We start from the raw sequence: 18,208 nt of genomic DNA on the forward strand, positions 1-18,208 counted from the left end.
CTAAGGGTTTTCTATTGCAATCTTTGGAGAATTTCTATGTTTGAGTTTGCTGCAGTTCCCCACAGTTGTATTCCATATGTCCAAATGAGTTTTATGATGGCTGAGTAAAGCAGGACTTTGTTATCAACTGATAATTTTAAATTTCGGTTCATAAGTCAATACATATTTCTTAGTTTGATACCAAAGGCTTTTCTTTTGTTGAATATGTGGGTCCTCCAAGTTAAGTTTCTGTAGAGCGGCATACCAAGGTACTTTGTTTTGTTGTTGTTGTTGTTGTCGTCGCTTTGTGGTATATTAATATCGTTGAGTTTAACGGGTGGGCAAGTGTTACATCTGGTAGTAAACGGCACTTGAACGGATTTTGATTCATTGGGTTTGATCCTCCATTCTTTCAGCCAACGGGAAATTTTATTTAAACTTCCTTGGAGCTTGAATGAAGCCACGCTAGGTCAACGGCCAGCACCGTAGTATCATCGGAAAACGTTCCTATAGTGACTCCTTCTGCTATTGGGAGGTCATACGTGTAAACTAGATAGAGTATTGCGCCCATTATACTACCTTGCGGAACGTCTTCTAAGCACTCATAAAGGGCAGTCTGCTCCACACCTTGTTTTATGAAGAAATAACGATCTTTTAGATATGATTGTATAAATAAGAAGTGGTTTATAGGGAGGGTGTATTTTAATTTATGATGGACTTCATGCCATACGTGATCAAAAGCTTCTGAGATATCTAGAAAAGCAGCTGTGCAGTATTGTTTTTATCAAAAGCGTCATATATTTGCTCGGTGAGCCTGTGGACCTGCTTAATTGTTCTGTGCCCTCTTCTGAAGCCAAACTGGCTGATTGGGTATACGTTTACGATCCTCTATTATGGGCAAGAGTCCTTTAAGGAAGAGAAATTCCGTGACTTTTGAGACGATAGGCAACAGACTAATAGGTCTGTAAGATGCAACTGCATCAGCTAGATTTCCGGGTTTCAGAATCATTTTCATCTGCGAGGTATGTGGAGGTATGAAGTGAGTTGTAAATACTGCATTAAACAATTGTGTCAGGAATTGTATCCTTCCTGGGGTAAATTTTTTAGGATAGTGCCGTTGCTAAGGTCGTAGCCCGGAGCTTATTTGGCTTGAGTTTTGCAATACGGGTTTTACCTCCGATATTGAGAATTTATTTTATGGGTGGGTCCATTTGATATGGATGACTTAAGGTAGGTTCCACTTCCTTGGTTGTTCTTAGTGGCGGTTCAATATCATGCGGAGTGAATACTAGTTTTTGGTGACGTGCGAAAGTATTTGCCTTTTCACCATCACTTTTTGCGCTTTTGTTATTCCCATTCGTTATAGCTGCATTTGAGATAATTGGGCTCATCAGCTTGCTAGTAATCAGTTGCAGTTGTTGCATGAACATTATTAAGGAATTGTTAAATTTCTCTGTTGCGCTCCATATTGAGGATGGACTTAAGTTCGTTAGTTAATTCATTCAACCGTTTCTTGTCATCGGGATGCTGGGTTTGCTGCCATCTTTTCCGTGCGATACGCGTTTCTTTAAGTTTGGCTTTTACTTCGTGGGTAACGCCTATGTTTTTTTGCCTGCTGAGGGTGGGAGTTGAGTTCTATGCAGCTTGTTGGATACGCCTGTTAAAGTGCTCGACTGCTTCAGCCATATCTTCGTCGGATTTCAGCGATAGTTTTAAGTCAATATTAGACGAGATCATAGATCGGAAGTACTCCCAATTAGTCTTCCGATTACAGAGGCTGTCATGATTAGTATGGATGTGAGACTTTTATCAATTGTGCCAATATTGGGGAATGGTCAGAAGACAATTCAAAGCCCAATTTGCAAGTTATTTGTGTGAAAGATATTCCTTTTACTACACAGAAGTCCATCAATTCGTGTAGTTTATTTTTATCTGAGTGCCAATATGTGGATGTTTCAGTAGATAATGGAGTTAGTCTGAGATGGCTAATAGTCTCATATAGTTGCCTCCCTTTAGAGGTGATAAGGCGAGAGCCCCAGAAGGTGAGTTTGGCGTTGTAATCACCGCCAAATAAGAATCGGTTTCCAAGAGTTTTGAAGAAATGTTTATACTCTTCCGCAGTGATAGCGTGTCTGAGTGGGCTATAGATAGCTTAGAGCGTAATTGAGCTATTCGAGTTTTCTACCGTAACATTAGTGGCTTGAATAGCATTTGTGCGGTACGAGTTTGTATGCTTAATACTGCTCCTTATTAGGATACCTGATCCAGCATGTGCTTTGTTATCTGGGTGTTTTGTGTGATACAACATATATTTAGGGACTTCAAAGTAGCTTTTATCAGTGAAGTGGGTCTCAGATATGAGAAGTATGTCTATATTGTGTTTCTGGAGGAATACCTTTACTTCAAGTAAATGCTTGGAAAGGCAATTGGCATTCCAAATAATGAGCTTTCAGGGGTCGGGGATGAACAGCTTTTAGTAGTGAGGGTGACAAGGAGTGTCATCATTGTTGTGGTTTGCTGCATAAAATGTTTCAATAGAGCGATCATTTCTCACATTTCACTACCATTTTGGATTGGGGTAGATGCGTCTATGTTATTTGGGTTAGCATTGCTAGAGTTTGACCTGGGTTGGGGCCCTTCTAAGTCTTGATCATACGCATAATCTGAGGAATTTAATTTCGAGTATTACACCCTCAACGAGTAAAGCAAAAGTGATGAGTCGTAACAAGAATGTCGCGAAAGATAAATCCAACTTTAATGAAGGCAAAGCTAAAAGTGTTAGTAACAACGATATTAATATTGGTGCACTTGCTGCTGAAATTAGTGCGTTAAAACCGCTGTTAGTTCACGCGCTACCACTTCGGATAACAATAATAAAGTGGATTTTTCTCCTGCGACCATAGCTTTATTTTCTTTTTCGCCTTTGCCTACTCCTCACCTTTCGCAGTCCTTTGCTCCTCCGCTTACCACTCCTATGCCTAGATCAGTAGACTGATAGCTAATAATGCAAAACCGTCAACATCGACAGCTCTTGCTACGCCCATATTTCCTTCGTATGCGTCTGTAGTTTTTTCCCCGTCTGATACTACCAGCGTGTATGCACGTGCGCAATCTAACGCTGCTAGTAATGCAGTTGCTGCTCACGCCAATGCCTTTGCTGATAATTCTGCTGTAGCCAACACCAAATCACAAACGAACGCAAATCATTCAAAACAAGCAAGGAAGGCTAAGTTCGGGTGTAACCGAATATTACATACTCATCTGGGAGATTTGGAGACAAAATAAGGGAAAATAACCGTGTAGGAAAATGAACCTAGGGTAACCTTGGAATATGTTTGTACGATATGGGTATCAAATGAAAGGTGTTAATGAGTATTTTAAAAGGGAGTAGGCCTTAGTTCAATAGGTGGACGCCTTTTCAAGATGGATATCAAATTAAAGGTATTAATAAGGGTTTTAAAAGGGAGGGACCAGGGTGACCCAGAACATCATATGTCGGGCACCCCTAATTTATTTATAAATGTAATACCACGAACCGTATTCCTGCCATGATTCCAAGAACTTTTGATTACGCCCTGCAGAACTTTTGTCATTTTTTTCTACTTAATATGGTAGGTGTCACACCCATTTTACAACGTTTTTTTCTAAAGTTATATTTTGCGTCAATAAACCAAACCATGTTTCATCCCTTTTTTCATATTTGGTATAGAATTATGGCATTTGTTTAATTTTTCGAAATTTTCGATATCGAAAAAGTGGGCGTGGTCATAGTCGGATTTCGCCCATTTTTAATACCAAAAAAACGTGAGTTCAGATAAGTACGTGAACTAAGTTTAGTAAAGATCTATCGGTTTTTGTTCAAGTTATCGTGCTAACGGCCGAGCGGAAGGACAGACGGTCGACTATGTATAAAAACTAGGCGTGACTTCAACCGATTTCGCTCATTTTCACAGAAAACAGTTGTCATCATAGAAGCTATGCCCTTACCAAATTTCTATTAGTAAATTTTTGTTCGACCTATGGCATTAAACGTATTATAGACAAATTAAATAAAAAAGGGCGGAGACACGCCCATTTTTAAAATTTTCTTTTAATTTTATATTTTGTTGCACCATATCATGACTGTTGACATAACTTACTCATATACTGTAAAGCTATTAAATCTTTTGTTAAAATTTTACTTAAAATTTTTTTTTTTTTAAAAAGAAGAACACGCCCTTCATCCAATTTTGCTAATTTTTATTTAGCGCACACATAGTAATAGGAGTAACGTTCCTGCCAAATTTCATCATGATATCTTCAACGACTGCCAAAGTACAGCTTGCAAAACTTTTAAATTACCTTATTTTAAAAGTGGGCGCTGCCACGCCCATTGTCCAAAATTTTACTAATTTCTTATTTTGCGTCATAAGGTAAATCCATAAACCAAGTTTCATCGCTTTATTCGTCTTTGGTAATGAATTATCGCATTTTCTTAATTTTTCGAAATTTTCGATATAGAAAAAATGGGCAAGGTTATATAGTCCGATTTCGGTTATTTTAAATAGCGATCTGAGATGAGCGCCCAGGAACCTACATACCAAATTTCATCAAGATACCTCACGTGGCAAGGTAACGGGCGGCGAAAAAGAGAAGACGATGGAAGGAAGAATAGTAGGTTGCGAAAAACGAAAGGAAAATCAGCCAAGTTGGAGAGCAAGAAGAAGAGGAATCGGATTGAAAAGTGATTAAGCAGCGTGAGAATAGCAAGGGAGGGCACAAAACCAGAAGGCAACAGAGAGATGGAAGGAGTGGCATAAAGCATTGCGGAAGGAAAGAGCACGAGAAAGGAAAAGATAAACGGAGAAAAAAAAGTGGATAATAAAGGCAGCCGTTATACGGATAGCAAAGGAAAAAAAAAGAAGGAATGGAAAGAAAGATAAAAGAGGAAAGAAAAGGAAACCCGCAAGAGAGTGTAAGTGAAAAACAAGAAAAAAAGCAGGACAGTTACAGTAAGAGCGAGAGAAAAGCTATAAATAAAAGAAAGAGGCAGATGAGGAGAAAACGTGGGAACGAAGCTTAAATGTATGGCTTAAATTACTTTTATGTTAGACTAGCGTACCCAGTAGCACCGCTCTGACTACCAATACCACTCCTACTCTCACTCCCACACCCACTCCCTCTCCCACCGCCATCTTTTCTACCTCGCTCACCTTAATTTGCTTATGTATACAACCTATATACGTAATATTGCACATCTGTTTCAAATAATTTCGTAGAAAAAACAAATTAATATTTTTCGTAAACTTCGCCAAGATTGGTTGTGAACTTTGCATGGCCATGTGACACACATTTTTATTTATGAGATTAAACCGCAGCTAATTGAAAGATTGGTTCGCTAGTTTGAATATATAACAGACAAAAAATTTGAAAGTAAAAATATCTTACATACGATCGCAAGGAAGTAAGGCCTAATATTAGTTATAATCCAAGTTGCAACAAAAGCATAGTGATGCAAATTTTGCTCCTTCTTGGCATACTCGACGAAAACTTTGAAGTTTGGTTCTGCAAGAATCTGTAATGAAAGTTCTTCAAACTCACCTTATTCTTGCCAAGATTGCGCACTGAACACGTCAGCACCGCCTCGCGTCCCGCTGGATGCGTAACGTTGTGTATTGTGCCTAAGAATTCTGGATCTGGATCAAGTTGAGAATTTGGTTCTGTAATATAAGTGTAAACTAATATTGAGAAGTGGATAAAATGACCATCGCACTACTGGCAAACGATCTTCAAATTGCCTAAAGTTGACTAAAAGCTTACCATGAAGATTCTGTGGTGATGAGTTGGTACATTTTGTGGCCATGAAGAGAAATACGATGAGTAAGGGATTATTTTGTTGCATTTTGGCTACTTATTTGTGATTTATGAAAATGTGCTTCTTTTCAAGCTTTTTTCAGGCTAGTTTTGAAGCCTTTTACGAGCTTTTTTTTTAATTTTCTCAAATGAGTATGTTGTATAAACGTGTGGGTCGAGTTTAGTTTGTTTCGAATTTTGAAACGAATACTTTGATCACAGTTATCTTTCTATTTTCCTTTGAAGTTTTTTCTTTTGCTATTCGCGGTACAAAAAGCTTTTTGAACTCCCTCAGCTAAGCTGCAGCTTGACCTCAGATTTGGTTTAGTTAATTACGATTTGTAAAATAAAAAAGCGTTTTCCATCGAATTAACGCAAAACCAATCGTAATATGTGCTTTGATATGAATTGGTTTTTGTTTTTTTTCAATTATATATGTACGGCTGTATCTAATCTCAACGATTTTTTTGTAGGGATATGTTGTCCGTGTATTGTGTAGCGAATTTTTAATTTAGCTGTGGAAAATCGTTTACTCTGTAGCTTTTGATTTTTAATTACGTGGCGATATTTTTTTATTCACTAAGCTTTCGGCTTTTGCTTATTGTTGTTTTCTTTGTGGCGCTTGTAGTGTTTCCTCTTATTTGTTACTATTTTTTTCCGTTCTCACTTGCTTCTTTATGTGGATTCGCCTCCTTTTTATCACTCCTTAAACTTTTTGATTTGATTTATGCTCCTTTTGTATGACACTTTTGCAACTTATTACGGTAACAGCAGCGGCAGCACCAGTTTTTTCATAATATTTATTATTGTTCAAGTGGTTTATTGAAGCGCAACGAAAACCCGCAAAGGACCTGTAAAGAGTAGAAGCAAAAGAAGGAAGCGTTGAGTAAATAAATTGAGCAAAATCTAGTACTCGTATTGAGCCAAGAGGTCCTTAAGTAGTTTTTTGTTTTTATTTTTTTTACTATGCAGTTTATACACCCTGCTGCGAAAAAGCACTAAGAATTCTAAACGGCTTCATATAAGGGTAAATAGAGGGTTGTGTCCGGTGTTAAACATTCAATATAAATGACCATCTGTATGATTTTGGACGTGTTGCTATTAATCGAACGTGTTATTTCTTCTTTAATTCAAAATAAAGCTCTCTCTTAACGAGTCCCATCACATAATATTACTTATTATGTTTATCTCGCTTTGACAAGGACACTTCCGTTGAGGATATCAAGTCTTATGTCACTTCGAAAATTAAGGCTGACGGCATGACTTTAAAAAAATTTAAATTTATTTACGAAAGGAACATTTCTTCATTTAGAATTGATGTCTACTCAGAAGATTTTGATAAACTTTTGGACAGCGCATTTTGGCCGCCAGGGGCTTTTGTTCGCGAATTTGTGCATAAGACTATTGAGATTACTCAAAATGTAGCAAAAATTCCTCCTCAAAGTTCCGATCCAAAAAACTTAATTTAATATCTTGCTTAAGCATTTACTATCAAAACGTTAGAGGCTTAAATACTAAATTAACTGACTTATATTTTAAAACCATTCACTGTAACTATAATATTATTGCTTTTACCGAAACATGGCTGAAACCCAATGTTTTAAATTCCGAAATTTTTTGTGGTGAGTATCAGACCTATAGAAATGATCGCTTAAATAGGACCGGAGGTGGTGTCTTGCTAGCTGTACATTCTTCAATTCCATATGAAGATGTTAATTTAGCCGAAGTTGATTCCATCGAGTTTAAATGCATCCGAATCTTACTAGACCGGGGTCATATTTACTTAGCCGTTTGCTATATTCCACCGTCTTCTGATCTATCAGTGTATATGCACCATATTTCACTGTTACAATCAGTCAATTCGATGATAAAGTCCACGGACTCAATGATTGTTTTAGGCGACTTTAACCTGCCACATATATCTTGGAATACCGTTGATCACAATATTGTCCCCGTATCATCCAAGATGCATAACAATGACTTTTTGGATGGAATTACTGATATTTGCCTTAATCAGATCAACTTCTTTCCAAATAAGTATGGAAAATTCTTAGACTTAGCATTTGTTGACGACATATCTAAATTCTCTATAAATCGGTGTGAACCTCTTGTTTTTCCAGAAGACGCTTACCATCCTTCTCTTGAGATAACTTACGAAATCGTAAGCAACGAAGTCGGCTGCACTAACAAAACATGCGTCTCTACCAGATGCTTTGATTTTTCCAAAACTAATTTCAACAATTTAAATAAAGAGCTTTCTGAGATAACTTGGCCTCGATATAAAGAGGATGTAGAGGAAAATGTTTTACATTTTAATAAAACCATTTATACTTTATTTGAAAAACATGTGCCCAAACGCAAATGCTCGTACATTGAACCAGTGCAAGTCTGGTTTACTAAAGATTTAAAAGCTTTAAAAAATAAGAAATCACGTTTATTCAAATTATATAAGAGAACCGGCTTACATTCTCATTATGCACAGTACGCTATTTTCCGTCATAAGTATTTTGAACTTAATAAAAAGTGTTATAAAGCTTACATATGTAAAATTAAAAGAAACATTATTTGCCACCCGAAGTCCTTTTATGATTTCGTAAATTCTAAACGCAGAACTAACGGGTTTCCTTCTGCAATGAAGTTTAGAAATAGCATTTCCAGCGACGATCAAGAGATTGCAAACTTCTTCGCTCAATTCTTTCACTCTAATTACACCTACATCACCTATCATCACCTACAAATTATCCGTATGCGCTCCATTCTCAACTCAATATATGCCCCACATTTGCTGCCTGAAGATGTTCTACTACATCTAAAGACCCTAAAAGAATCCCTCAAATACGGTTCCGATTTGATCCCAACATGTTTTCTTAAAAAATGTGCGGAATACATTTACCAGCCCCTTACTGATCTGTTTAACCTCTCTTTAAAAAATAGCATTTTCCCGACGGCTTGGAAGGAATCTTTTCTTATCCCACTCCATAAAAAAGGAAGCAAGTCGTCTATTGAAAACTATCGTGGAATAGCAAAGCTCTCCGCTATCCTTAAGCTTTTCGAAGCAATCGTTACTAATCACCTTACATTTTCGATTTCTACATTGATAGATAGTTCTCAGCATGGCTTTTGTAGAGCCAAATCAACCACAACCAATTTGCTTGAATTTACAACTCACGTGTTTAATGGGTTTAGAAACAATCATCATACCGACGTTATATACACTGATTTCAGCAAAGCATTCGACAAAGTACGCCACTCATTACTTGTTTATAAACTCGAATTGCTTGGTTTTCAACCTGGCCTATCTCGCTGGATCTCCTCCTATATTTGCGGTAGAACTCAAACAGTCATTTTTAAAAAAAATTTTTCGAATGTCATCGATGTTCCCTCCGGTGTGCCTCAGGGCAGCAATCTCGGTCCTATTCTGTTTTTGATCTTTATAAACGATGTTTCCACAACTATAAAATATTCTAAAATTTTAATGTATGCCGACGACGTAAAACTTTTTAAGTCATACGCATCGGTTGAAGAACGTTCTGTACTCCAGGCGAATTTAAATCGTTTAGTTACTTGGTGTAATGCGAATTTTATGCCTCTCAACATAGAAAAATGTAAATCCATGTGTCTTTCACGTGGGAACATACAGCCAGCTTCCTACACAATTATTGGCCAAACTCTGGAAAGCGTTGATGTTTTTGTCGACTTGGGAGTTACAATGAATTGCAAACTTAGTTTCAACTCTCATATTAATGCCACAGTCAATAAAGCGAGAGGAGTTTTAGCATTTGTGAAAAGATGGGCAAAGGAGTTTAGTGATCCTTACGTTACAAAAACCCTTTTTACATCATTGGTGAGGCCGAAATTCGAATATGGATCGATAATTTGGAATCCGCGTTATCAAGTTCATGTGGATAGACTAGAATCAATTCAAAAACATTTTTTACTTTTTGCCTTTAGAAATCTTCAATGGGACTCTCCGTATAATCTTCCTCCTTACACTAATCGATTAAAACTAATAAATCTTCCTACCCTTGCAAGTCGTAGAGAAATTCTAGGTGTACTATTTATGGCTAGACTTTTAAATGGATCGATTTAAAGCCCATTTCTATTGAACGAAGTAAACTTGAATGTTCCATGCCGAGTTTCAAGGCATTATAAACCTATATTTCTTAAACAATGCAGAAGCAATTTCCAACTACATGAACTTTTCAATGTTTGTGTGAAGATTATAACTCTCACTCGAGAATAATTGATGTTTCGGACTCGCTTTTTGCCATAAAAAAGACGGTTCTCTTCTCTTAATAATTAAAAAATTATATTTATACTTTTAGTCTATTGTATTTTGTGAATCTATATTTCTCAGCTGATGAGTTTCTCTGTAGCTGAGCGGTTTTAGATCTCGGCGCTTAAGAAGCCACTGCCTCTCAAAGACTCGGTAACAAAAAAATTATAAGTAACACATAAATAAGAATTAGGATACAAAAAAAAAAAAAAAAAAAAAAAAAAAAAAAAAAAAAAAACAGGATTAGTCTGGTTTCATCGGGCCACTTGAGGGCAGTGCGCTGCCACAACGTCCGAGAAAGAGAGAAAAAAAAAAAGAAGAATCAACTTAGCATTGTACAGTTGTAAGCTAGAGGAACTTCTGAGCGAGTACTCTAGGGATCGATGATATTTGTAACTACTGCGGCTACCGTGGCGGGTAAGGGCACTCCTGCATATAAAATAGCTTTGCACTTAGAGACCATAATGACCTTTGAGTTTGCAGTAGGCAGCCGATAGATGTAAACTACCCTCGGAGTGGGAGCTCCACAAAATGGATACCTTTAAATCTGAGATTTGGAGAGCCAAGCAAAACTCATAGACATTATTCCACTTGCGTTTGCCAGAGTAAACAGATCCGTGCCCCTCGGAGAGTCACTAGCATATTGGGTGTCAACCCTAGCAATAAGAAAATGGTTCTGCATACGACAAAGTACAAGATCCTCGGGACAGATAGTGACAGATAACGGAAGGCTTCGGCTGCCTTGGTCAGGGTTAATTGGCAAGCGATGGAAGTTTTTGCCAAGGCACAGTGGTCGGTTCCATAGGCCAAAAATAAAAAAGTGCAGCGTGAGCAAGTTAAAAATAAAGTGCAAGTTTAAGCTATTTAAAAATACATAAAATATCATTGTGTTGAAAGAAGTAGAAATGAATATGGAAGTAAAAGGTATTTATTTCATTTTGGAATAATTTTAGTGTCTTTAGCTTGTTGTGTTTTTTTTTGTTATATAAAATTTCACCAGTGCCTTGATTAGTGTTTATTTGCACAAATATTTCAATGTCAGCTAAAGTTTTAGTTGGGTTCCTCACCGATCCTCAAGTTGGAACTTATATCTTATTATTAGCCAAAGCTTTAAGATTCTAAAGTGTTAATATCAGTTACCACTTTCTCCCACTAACTATGCTTTGCGACAGTTTTCTGATAGCGTCACCTTGATAAATTATTGTCGAATGTTATATGTGCTCATATGTAACATACGACATTATTTTATCCAGTAGACGATATGCAAATGTCAACTTTATTGTGTGTTTGTTGTTTTGTTATTGTTATGTATGCAATATCTTTTAATAACTTTAATTTCTTTATTTAATCCTATTAAACATTGCATTTGCCATTAAACAAGCAGTAAGCAATTTTTTGCTGACCGCAGCCAAATTAATGAACATTAATGAAAAAAATGTTTCTGTATATATGTGCAGATGTATCGTGCTTGTGTGTATGTTTGTGTGTATGCGTTTTAATAGTGGAAAGGTGTAGTAAAATATTGATAAAAGTATGCGGAAGGAAGTGAAATTTGTGTAGAAAAGCTGCTAAAGCGGAAACAATACAAAAGTTGCAGTTTTTCTTCTTCTTCTTCTTCTGTGCAATTTATAATACCAGTAGCCGTTATGTATGCGCCCAAAGCAATAAAAGTAACAACAACAACAACTACGCGCATAGTACTACTACTGAAAATGAAAATAAATTAAAACTGTTAACTGCTTGAGCATTTAAGACCATTCAAACGGTGGTTTTGGAAGTTAATACTGCGGCATATTGAGCAAAATAAGGAAAATACGAATATTTAACGCTGAAGTTCACCACAGATTGTTATTATGTGTTGTTGGCCATTTGAAGATAAATAAATAATACGCACAGAGCTTAATTAAAATTTGCAATTTATAAAACGACGAAGGGCGATAATTATGGTTTTTCCAGGCATATCATTTTTTTTTTTGGTTAATTTAATGTAGTTCAGAAGATTTCAACTTTTATGTTTGCCTGCAAGTTGATGATGAAGCTGGAAAACGATTGAGCGGATTATTCATATTTAAAATTTTCAAAACTATTTCAGTGACCGGATGTTTTTTAGGCTGTGTGCGAGTTGAACTAAATTTCCACCTAAATAGAGAAAAAACCTAAATCACTGGAAACTGTCGGCAAGGCAGTGTGTAGTTTGTTGTTATGTCGGCCTACTGATTTGTAAGATCGCGAGTTTGAATCGAGCTCAAGGCCTAACAATAATTATTTTATCATTATTATTGTTATGATACATTTTTTCTTAATTATATATATAATTAAATTAATTTTTTTTCTTCTATTCTAATTTAAAAATTCTTCAATTAAGAAAAAATGTGTCATAACAATAATAATGATAAAATAATTACTGTTAGGCCTTGAGCTCGATTCAAACTCGCGTAAAACAAAAATATTGATGCTTCAATATTGTATATGCAAATAAATGGCTCTTGTCCATCCAAGTTAAGTAAATCATAGATCATAGAGCGATGATCCCTGCTGCGATTAAGGTCCGATCGATCGTACGTGATAGTGAGCTCAATTTTGTTCAAACTGATGTTGGCGACACAAGAATTGGAGCATCAAAAATACCAAATTTCCCGTATTGTTATTATTTTCCTAGCAGAAATAAACAATTTAGGTTTTCAAATCAACTCGCGTAGTTTTGACAGCTTTTTCCTTAATTATTGCAGTGCTGGAATGTTCCAGTGGAATATTAGTTTAGTTACCTAAAATTCGCACCCAGCGTTATTAAAATAAAAACACGAATAGAATGACAATACGTTTCGCCCCAAGCAAAAATTATTTGGAGAACACTACAAATACAGCCTCAAAGACCTAAAATATGCTAATAGTTATATGCCCAGTATAAATAGTCCCTATAAGTTGAACGTCCACTATCTTGTGTTGGTGGAAGCCCTCACAAATAAGCTCTTCTTCGCCCAGCCACACGGTTACCTTGAGTCAGCTGCTATTTCTGCCATATTCCTTAGTTTACCCATAGGCTTTGCTGCGAAAACATGCATAAATGTAGCAAAATGTGAAAATATATAATTTAATGATTTTTTTGTTATTTTTGTTTAACATAAACAAACAATTTAGATTGCCAAATGAACTCGCACAGTTTTGACAATTTTATCCTAAATTATTGCAAGTTCCAGTGGAATATTAGTTTAGTTACTTAAAATTTAGGCAAACTTGCACCCAGCCTTAACATCATATCAATAAAGATGGCTATATGCTTCTCTAGATCTTCATATTCGCAGTTCTGTGAATCAGGGAGATTGGGCTTACTGCCTAAGCAGTTTGGCTCAGTGCAACCGGAACTCTTTAGTTTTAATTTAGGTAATTTGTCAATAATTTGGTCAGCCTCTGGGTTTTTGAATAGGCGGGTCCAGAAATACCTCACCTACAGAATTGTTTCAACCAAATAGAACCACTCATATAAGTACGTAATCGTAAATCCCTTAAATTTAATTTTTATTGTTTATATGAGCGCTTGTCAATGTGTGAACTTCCCCAAAACCTACTGTAAGCAAATGTGTCGCAAGGAGACTAGCTATCCTATTCATGATATTCAGCAAATGATAGCAAGCATTCATTAAGCACCCTTGAGGTTTTCTCAAGTGAAATTTTTGTTTTGTGGTAGTTGGGCGAGGTTGAATTGGCCAGTCTGAAGTTTGTTCGACAACCACACTATAAAACATGATTATTAGTCAAAATCTATGTTATAAAACAAATATGTTTTCTTTGCATGTACAATAAGTATTTAAAAGCCAACCGACTTGCTGCTTTTAGATCGGAAAATCTTAGTATCTGCATCCATCGAGCGAGCATAGACCACTAACTCCATATATGCCCATCGTTAATTCTGCAGACCGCACTTCCTACATTTTCTCTTAATAAATGCACGGAATTCTGCACCCTGCAAGAACATCTACAAAAAGTCTGCTGTGATACGACTGATATTGTTAGCCTAAAGTCTGAAAATACAATATTTTCATTTTTGAAGCTTCGGCCGTCCTTCCCTGATCTGTAGATCATGTGCAAATATTGCCTCCTTTTTATATTACTCTCTGAATGAGAGCTCTACGGCACAAGCTTCAGGGGTTGTGCCTTCCTTAGCCAGCTCCTTAGTCACCGATCGATCTATATTTCAAGGAAATGTCATCACAAAATAAATCATCATTCCCACAAAGGGATTTGAGAAATGTGGAGTTCTTGGGTGCTGGGTGCTGGGTGCTGAGGCATCGCAACAAAACAGGAGAGCGAGACAGCTAATGAGCGAATAAGATGCTATGTCCTTTAAAAATTTCAAGGATTTTATCACTCAGCATTGGCTTAACGAGGCTAGCAAAAAGTGGAAGCGGTTACAGTCCCTTATAGTTTTTAGGTTTATGTTCCATAGCTGCGATTGAAGCCGATAGAATGCTTTTGATGCCTTGGGATTTGAGCTTTAAATTTTGAGATTTGAACTCTGAGCTTAAAGATTTGAGCTTTTGGCAGTAGGTTCTGTTTTGAGCTTTCAGCCTTTAGCTTTAAAGTTTGTTATTTGGGCTTTGAGTTCTGAGGTTTAAAGTTAGTTTTAAACATTGAGCTTTGGATATGAGCATTAATATTTTAGGGGAACTGAAAGAAAAAGAGTTCTTCCGTCTCCTCTTTAAAATACTTGAATTTTTTTGTGGGTGGCTTTCATTAGTTGAGTAACCCAAGGGAAAGAGGGTGCTTCAAATACGGTCCCCTAGCATGTCGTATAAATTGGAAAACAATTGGCGGCTTAGTCCGTTTCCGCTATAAAACATGCCATAGAAACAATATCCATGTTTTTATTAAGTGATAATGCGTAGAGAACTTGAAGCTTTCGCAAAAAAAATCTAAAACCTAAGAGCTTTCGTTTACTTATTAAAACGTTCACTTTGATCTCTTAGTTTAAATTGATACCAATTTAGTAGTAATTTTGTTGCTATTCCGCTCTTATCAAAATTTTCACTTTAGATGATATAAAAGCAAACAAGTGGCTACAAGTGCCCTCTAGGCAACAGCACTTGCGTACATACATACACGTATGCTAGGCAATAGAATGAAAAAAAAAGAAGTACGAAAAAATTACAATTTTGCAATAATCAAAAACCAGATTTGTAACGTTGCTAGCTGAGCTGTGTAGGTACTGGGTCAAGCAGCCATAGGAGGATAGAAGCACAAGAGCATCGGCGTCTGTGTCTGTATTGGAGCAGCAAAAGAGCAACTCAACCCATTTTTTATACAAACTTCAAATAAAAGGGCAAATATTAAAAAAGTTTAGCGCAAGCGAGCAGCTCAACACAAATTACTCCCTTGTGTTTTTTGCATTTAGTTAGTAATGCGTGGTGGCGGAAAAGGGGTTCCTAGAGCTAGCAGCAGCATCGAGTTTAAAGCAAATAGCGCAAAAATTCAAATTCCTGCTAGACAAAACGAGCTGTCTGTAAAAAAAATATCAAACTCAGCCACGGCATTCAAAGCCAAAGAAGTTGAATAAGTGAGTGACTAGGACAGGCTATTAAAATACAAAACTTATCCACTTTTCAGCTGCGCATACCATTCAAAGTTAACGTGTCAGTTTGTCAGATGTTCCACGGGCAGTTGAAGCGGGTAGAAGGAGTGCGTGGTTAAGCAAACCAAAGAGAGGCAAGTAAGTGACTGATTTATTTCTGCAGCAGCTGGAAACTTTTAAAAAAGAAATCAAATAAAGAAAATATGAAATTAAAAAAAAGTGGAAAAACTTCGGGGTTTTTTAAGTCAAAGAAAAGTTATACATAAACGAAAATTACACACAAATTAAAAACCTGAACGTAAACTCTTAAGTAAAAGTCAAATAAACAAAACAAAAACTTCAAAACACTGAAGTAATAAATTTAAAACGGGCATTCCATGAAATATGGTAAATTTCTGCAAATCCAGTAGTTCCTTTACTGCTTAATTTTCATTGTTTAAAATATATCACAACTTGATTGTCATAGAAAGATAAATTTGAAAGCAACAGACGAGTAAAAAATTTGTTTTAAAAGCAAAAAAATTAAAATATGATTCGAGAAATTACCTAAGTTTCTTTGACAACCATAATTTATATTTCTAAGTCTAAAATAAAACGAAAAAACAATTTTTGTTGTTATATCGGGCTACCGATTTGTAAAATCGCGGGTTTGAATCGAGCTCAAGGGCTAACAATAATTATTTTATCATTATTATTGTTATGATAAATTTTTTCTTAATTGAAAAAATTTTAAATTAGAATATTTACCTTACAAATCAGTAGCCTGATATAACAACAAAAATTGTAAATACAATCCAGAGCACGGGGAAAAAGTGTCAATAAAATATGACACTATGGCATCATTGCCATGAAACAAGTCCAATTTTCACAACTATTCTGCAACAGATGTCGCATTGCTATGAATATCAATTGTCATGAAGCAGAATATAAGTAGAAACAATGAAGGCAAACAAACAACCGCTGTGATAGCTGAATGGTTATAGCAGCGGCGCCTAAACGTTGCCGATGAAGGAATTTAGCAGTTCCCGAAATGGATCTATACAACGAGCTTTGCCAGTTGTCTAAAAAATTGTTTCTTTCCTACAAAAAATTTATCATAACAATAATAATGATAAAATAATTATTGTTAGGCCTTGAGCTCAAAACAAAAAAATGTATTTTATATGATAAAAAACAAAAAAAAATTGAGAAAGAAGGAAGAATTTTAAAATAATTTAAAAGTACAAAAAAAAACCATTATAAAATCATTTTAAAAAAATGTTTAATGCTTTAGAAACTGCCTAAGTTTCTTTAACCACCATTATTTATATTGCTATGTCTGAAAAGCAGACGAAAAAAAGTGAAAGCGTTATAAAAAAACTATAAAATGGAATTTAAAAATAATTTAATAGCTGACAAACAAGAATTAGGAAGAAAATTAAAAAGTTAAAAAAATTATTAAAAACTTTTTGAAACAAAGAAGTTTAAACTGTTTAATAAGCCATATAAATTTCTTTAAAACTATCAATTACTTTATATAATTTGTATTTGTAAGTCTAAAATGCAATAAAAAAAAAAAAAACAAAACAAAAATAAATAAAAAAAATATTTATAAAATTTACAACATTTTAAAAGTTGACTCAGTTTTTTCAACAACCATAATTTTTATTAAAAAGTTGTAAATAGCTAACAGTACTTAAAAAGGAAGTCTATAATTTTGTTACCATCCAATATTGTGGCGGATATTGGCAATTAGACGCATCACTATGCCGCTAGTAATTAAATGGTGCACAACGACAAAAGCAATGCAAACGCAGATGCGACATCTGCGAACACATATGCACAGTAGCTAAGAGTACACTCGACAGTACGCACACATGTAAAATAGCCAAACCAATATGAAATACAGAAACGAGAATTCGAGAAGGCTGTTCGCGGGAAGTCTAGACCCTGGGAGAAAATAATGACGAGCCGACGGAGAGTAAAAGAGGCGGCACAATCAAAGGAATAATTAATCAGTTTGATTTTATGACGCTACTAGCTGACCTTGGCAAACTTCGTTTTGCCCAAAATTTTGGTTAGAAATTTGTGATTGCTAATAATTTAGGTTATAGATTTATATAAAAGAATGCAGTAAGGCTGCGTAACTCTGTGCGGTGTTGAGTTATGGAGTTGATAGCGAGCCTGCCCCAAATTCCTATTTTCGCTTGGCTAAAATTCTATTGCCAAAAATCTCTAAAACAAAATCAAGTGCACAGAAAAGCATGCAATATTTATTACCATGTGGTCCATAGCAAATACCACCTAATGAATAGAAGTTAGGCTGTTATCGTTTATGACTTGGCGATGGAATTTTCGCTTAGCCAAAGTTGGAATTTGGGGGCTGGTGTCACGGAAGTTAACGCACTGTTTCGTTATAGCGTGGCACAATGACGCCACCATCATCTTCGACATAACATCAATTATCAACACTTTAACTCAATGGCGCCAGTAAAGCCAATAACTCTCCTGTGCTAATCTACTTAGTTCTGATTACTGGTATTATGATCGGGCGACATCTATAATTCGGTAATCTA

At 35.8% G+C, this 18,208-nt stretch overlaps 1 protein-coding gene across 3 annotated transcripts in view; it reads right to left on the bottom strand.

Annotated features, from left to right (window-relative positions):
* DIP-gamma (Dpr-interacting protein gamma) overlaps nucleotides 1-18,208 on the bottom strand; it is a 229,466-nt gene that overhangs the window by 28,796 nt on the left and 182,462 nt on the right. For 2 of the 3 annotated variants that reach the window (XM_067778387.1, XM_067778386.1), the window contains exons 4-5: nucleotides 5,779-6,662; nucleotides 5,560-5,696 (exon numbers count right to left, since the gene is read on the bottom strand). In XM_067778387.1, the coding sequence (XP_067634488.1) occupies nucleotides 5,560-5,696; nucleotides 5,779-5,860 (219 nt within the window). In that variant the 5' untranslated portion in view covers nucleotides 5,861-6,662. The remainder of the gene's footprint in view (nucleotides 1-5,559; nucleotides 5,697-5,778; nucleotides 6,663-18,208) is intronic. The other variant, XM_067778388.1, reaches the window with a different exon arrangement.

This window comes from Eurosta solidaginis, chromosome 1 (genome assembly GCF_040869045.1).
Source record: "Eurosta solidaginis isolate ZX-2024a chromosome 1, ASM4086904v1, whole genome shotgun sequence".
NCBI lineage: Eukaryota > Metazoa > Arthropoda > Insecta > Diptera > Tephritidae > Eurosta > Eurosta solidaginis.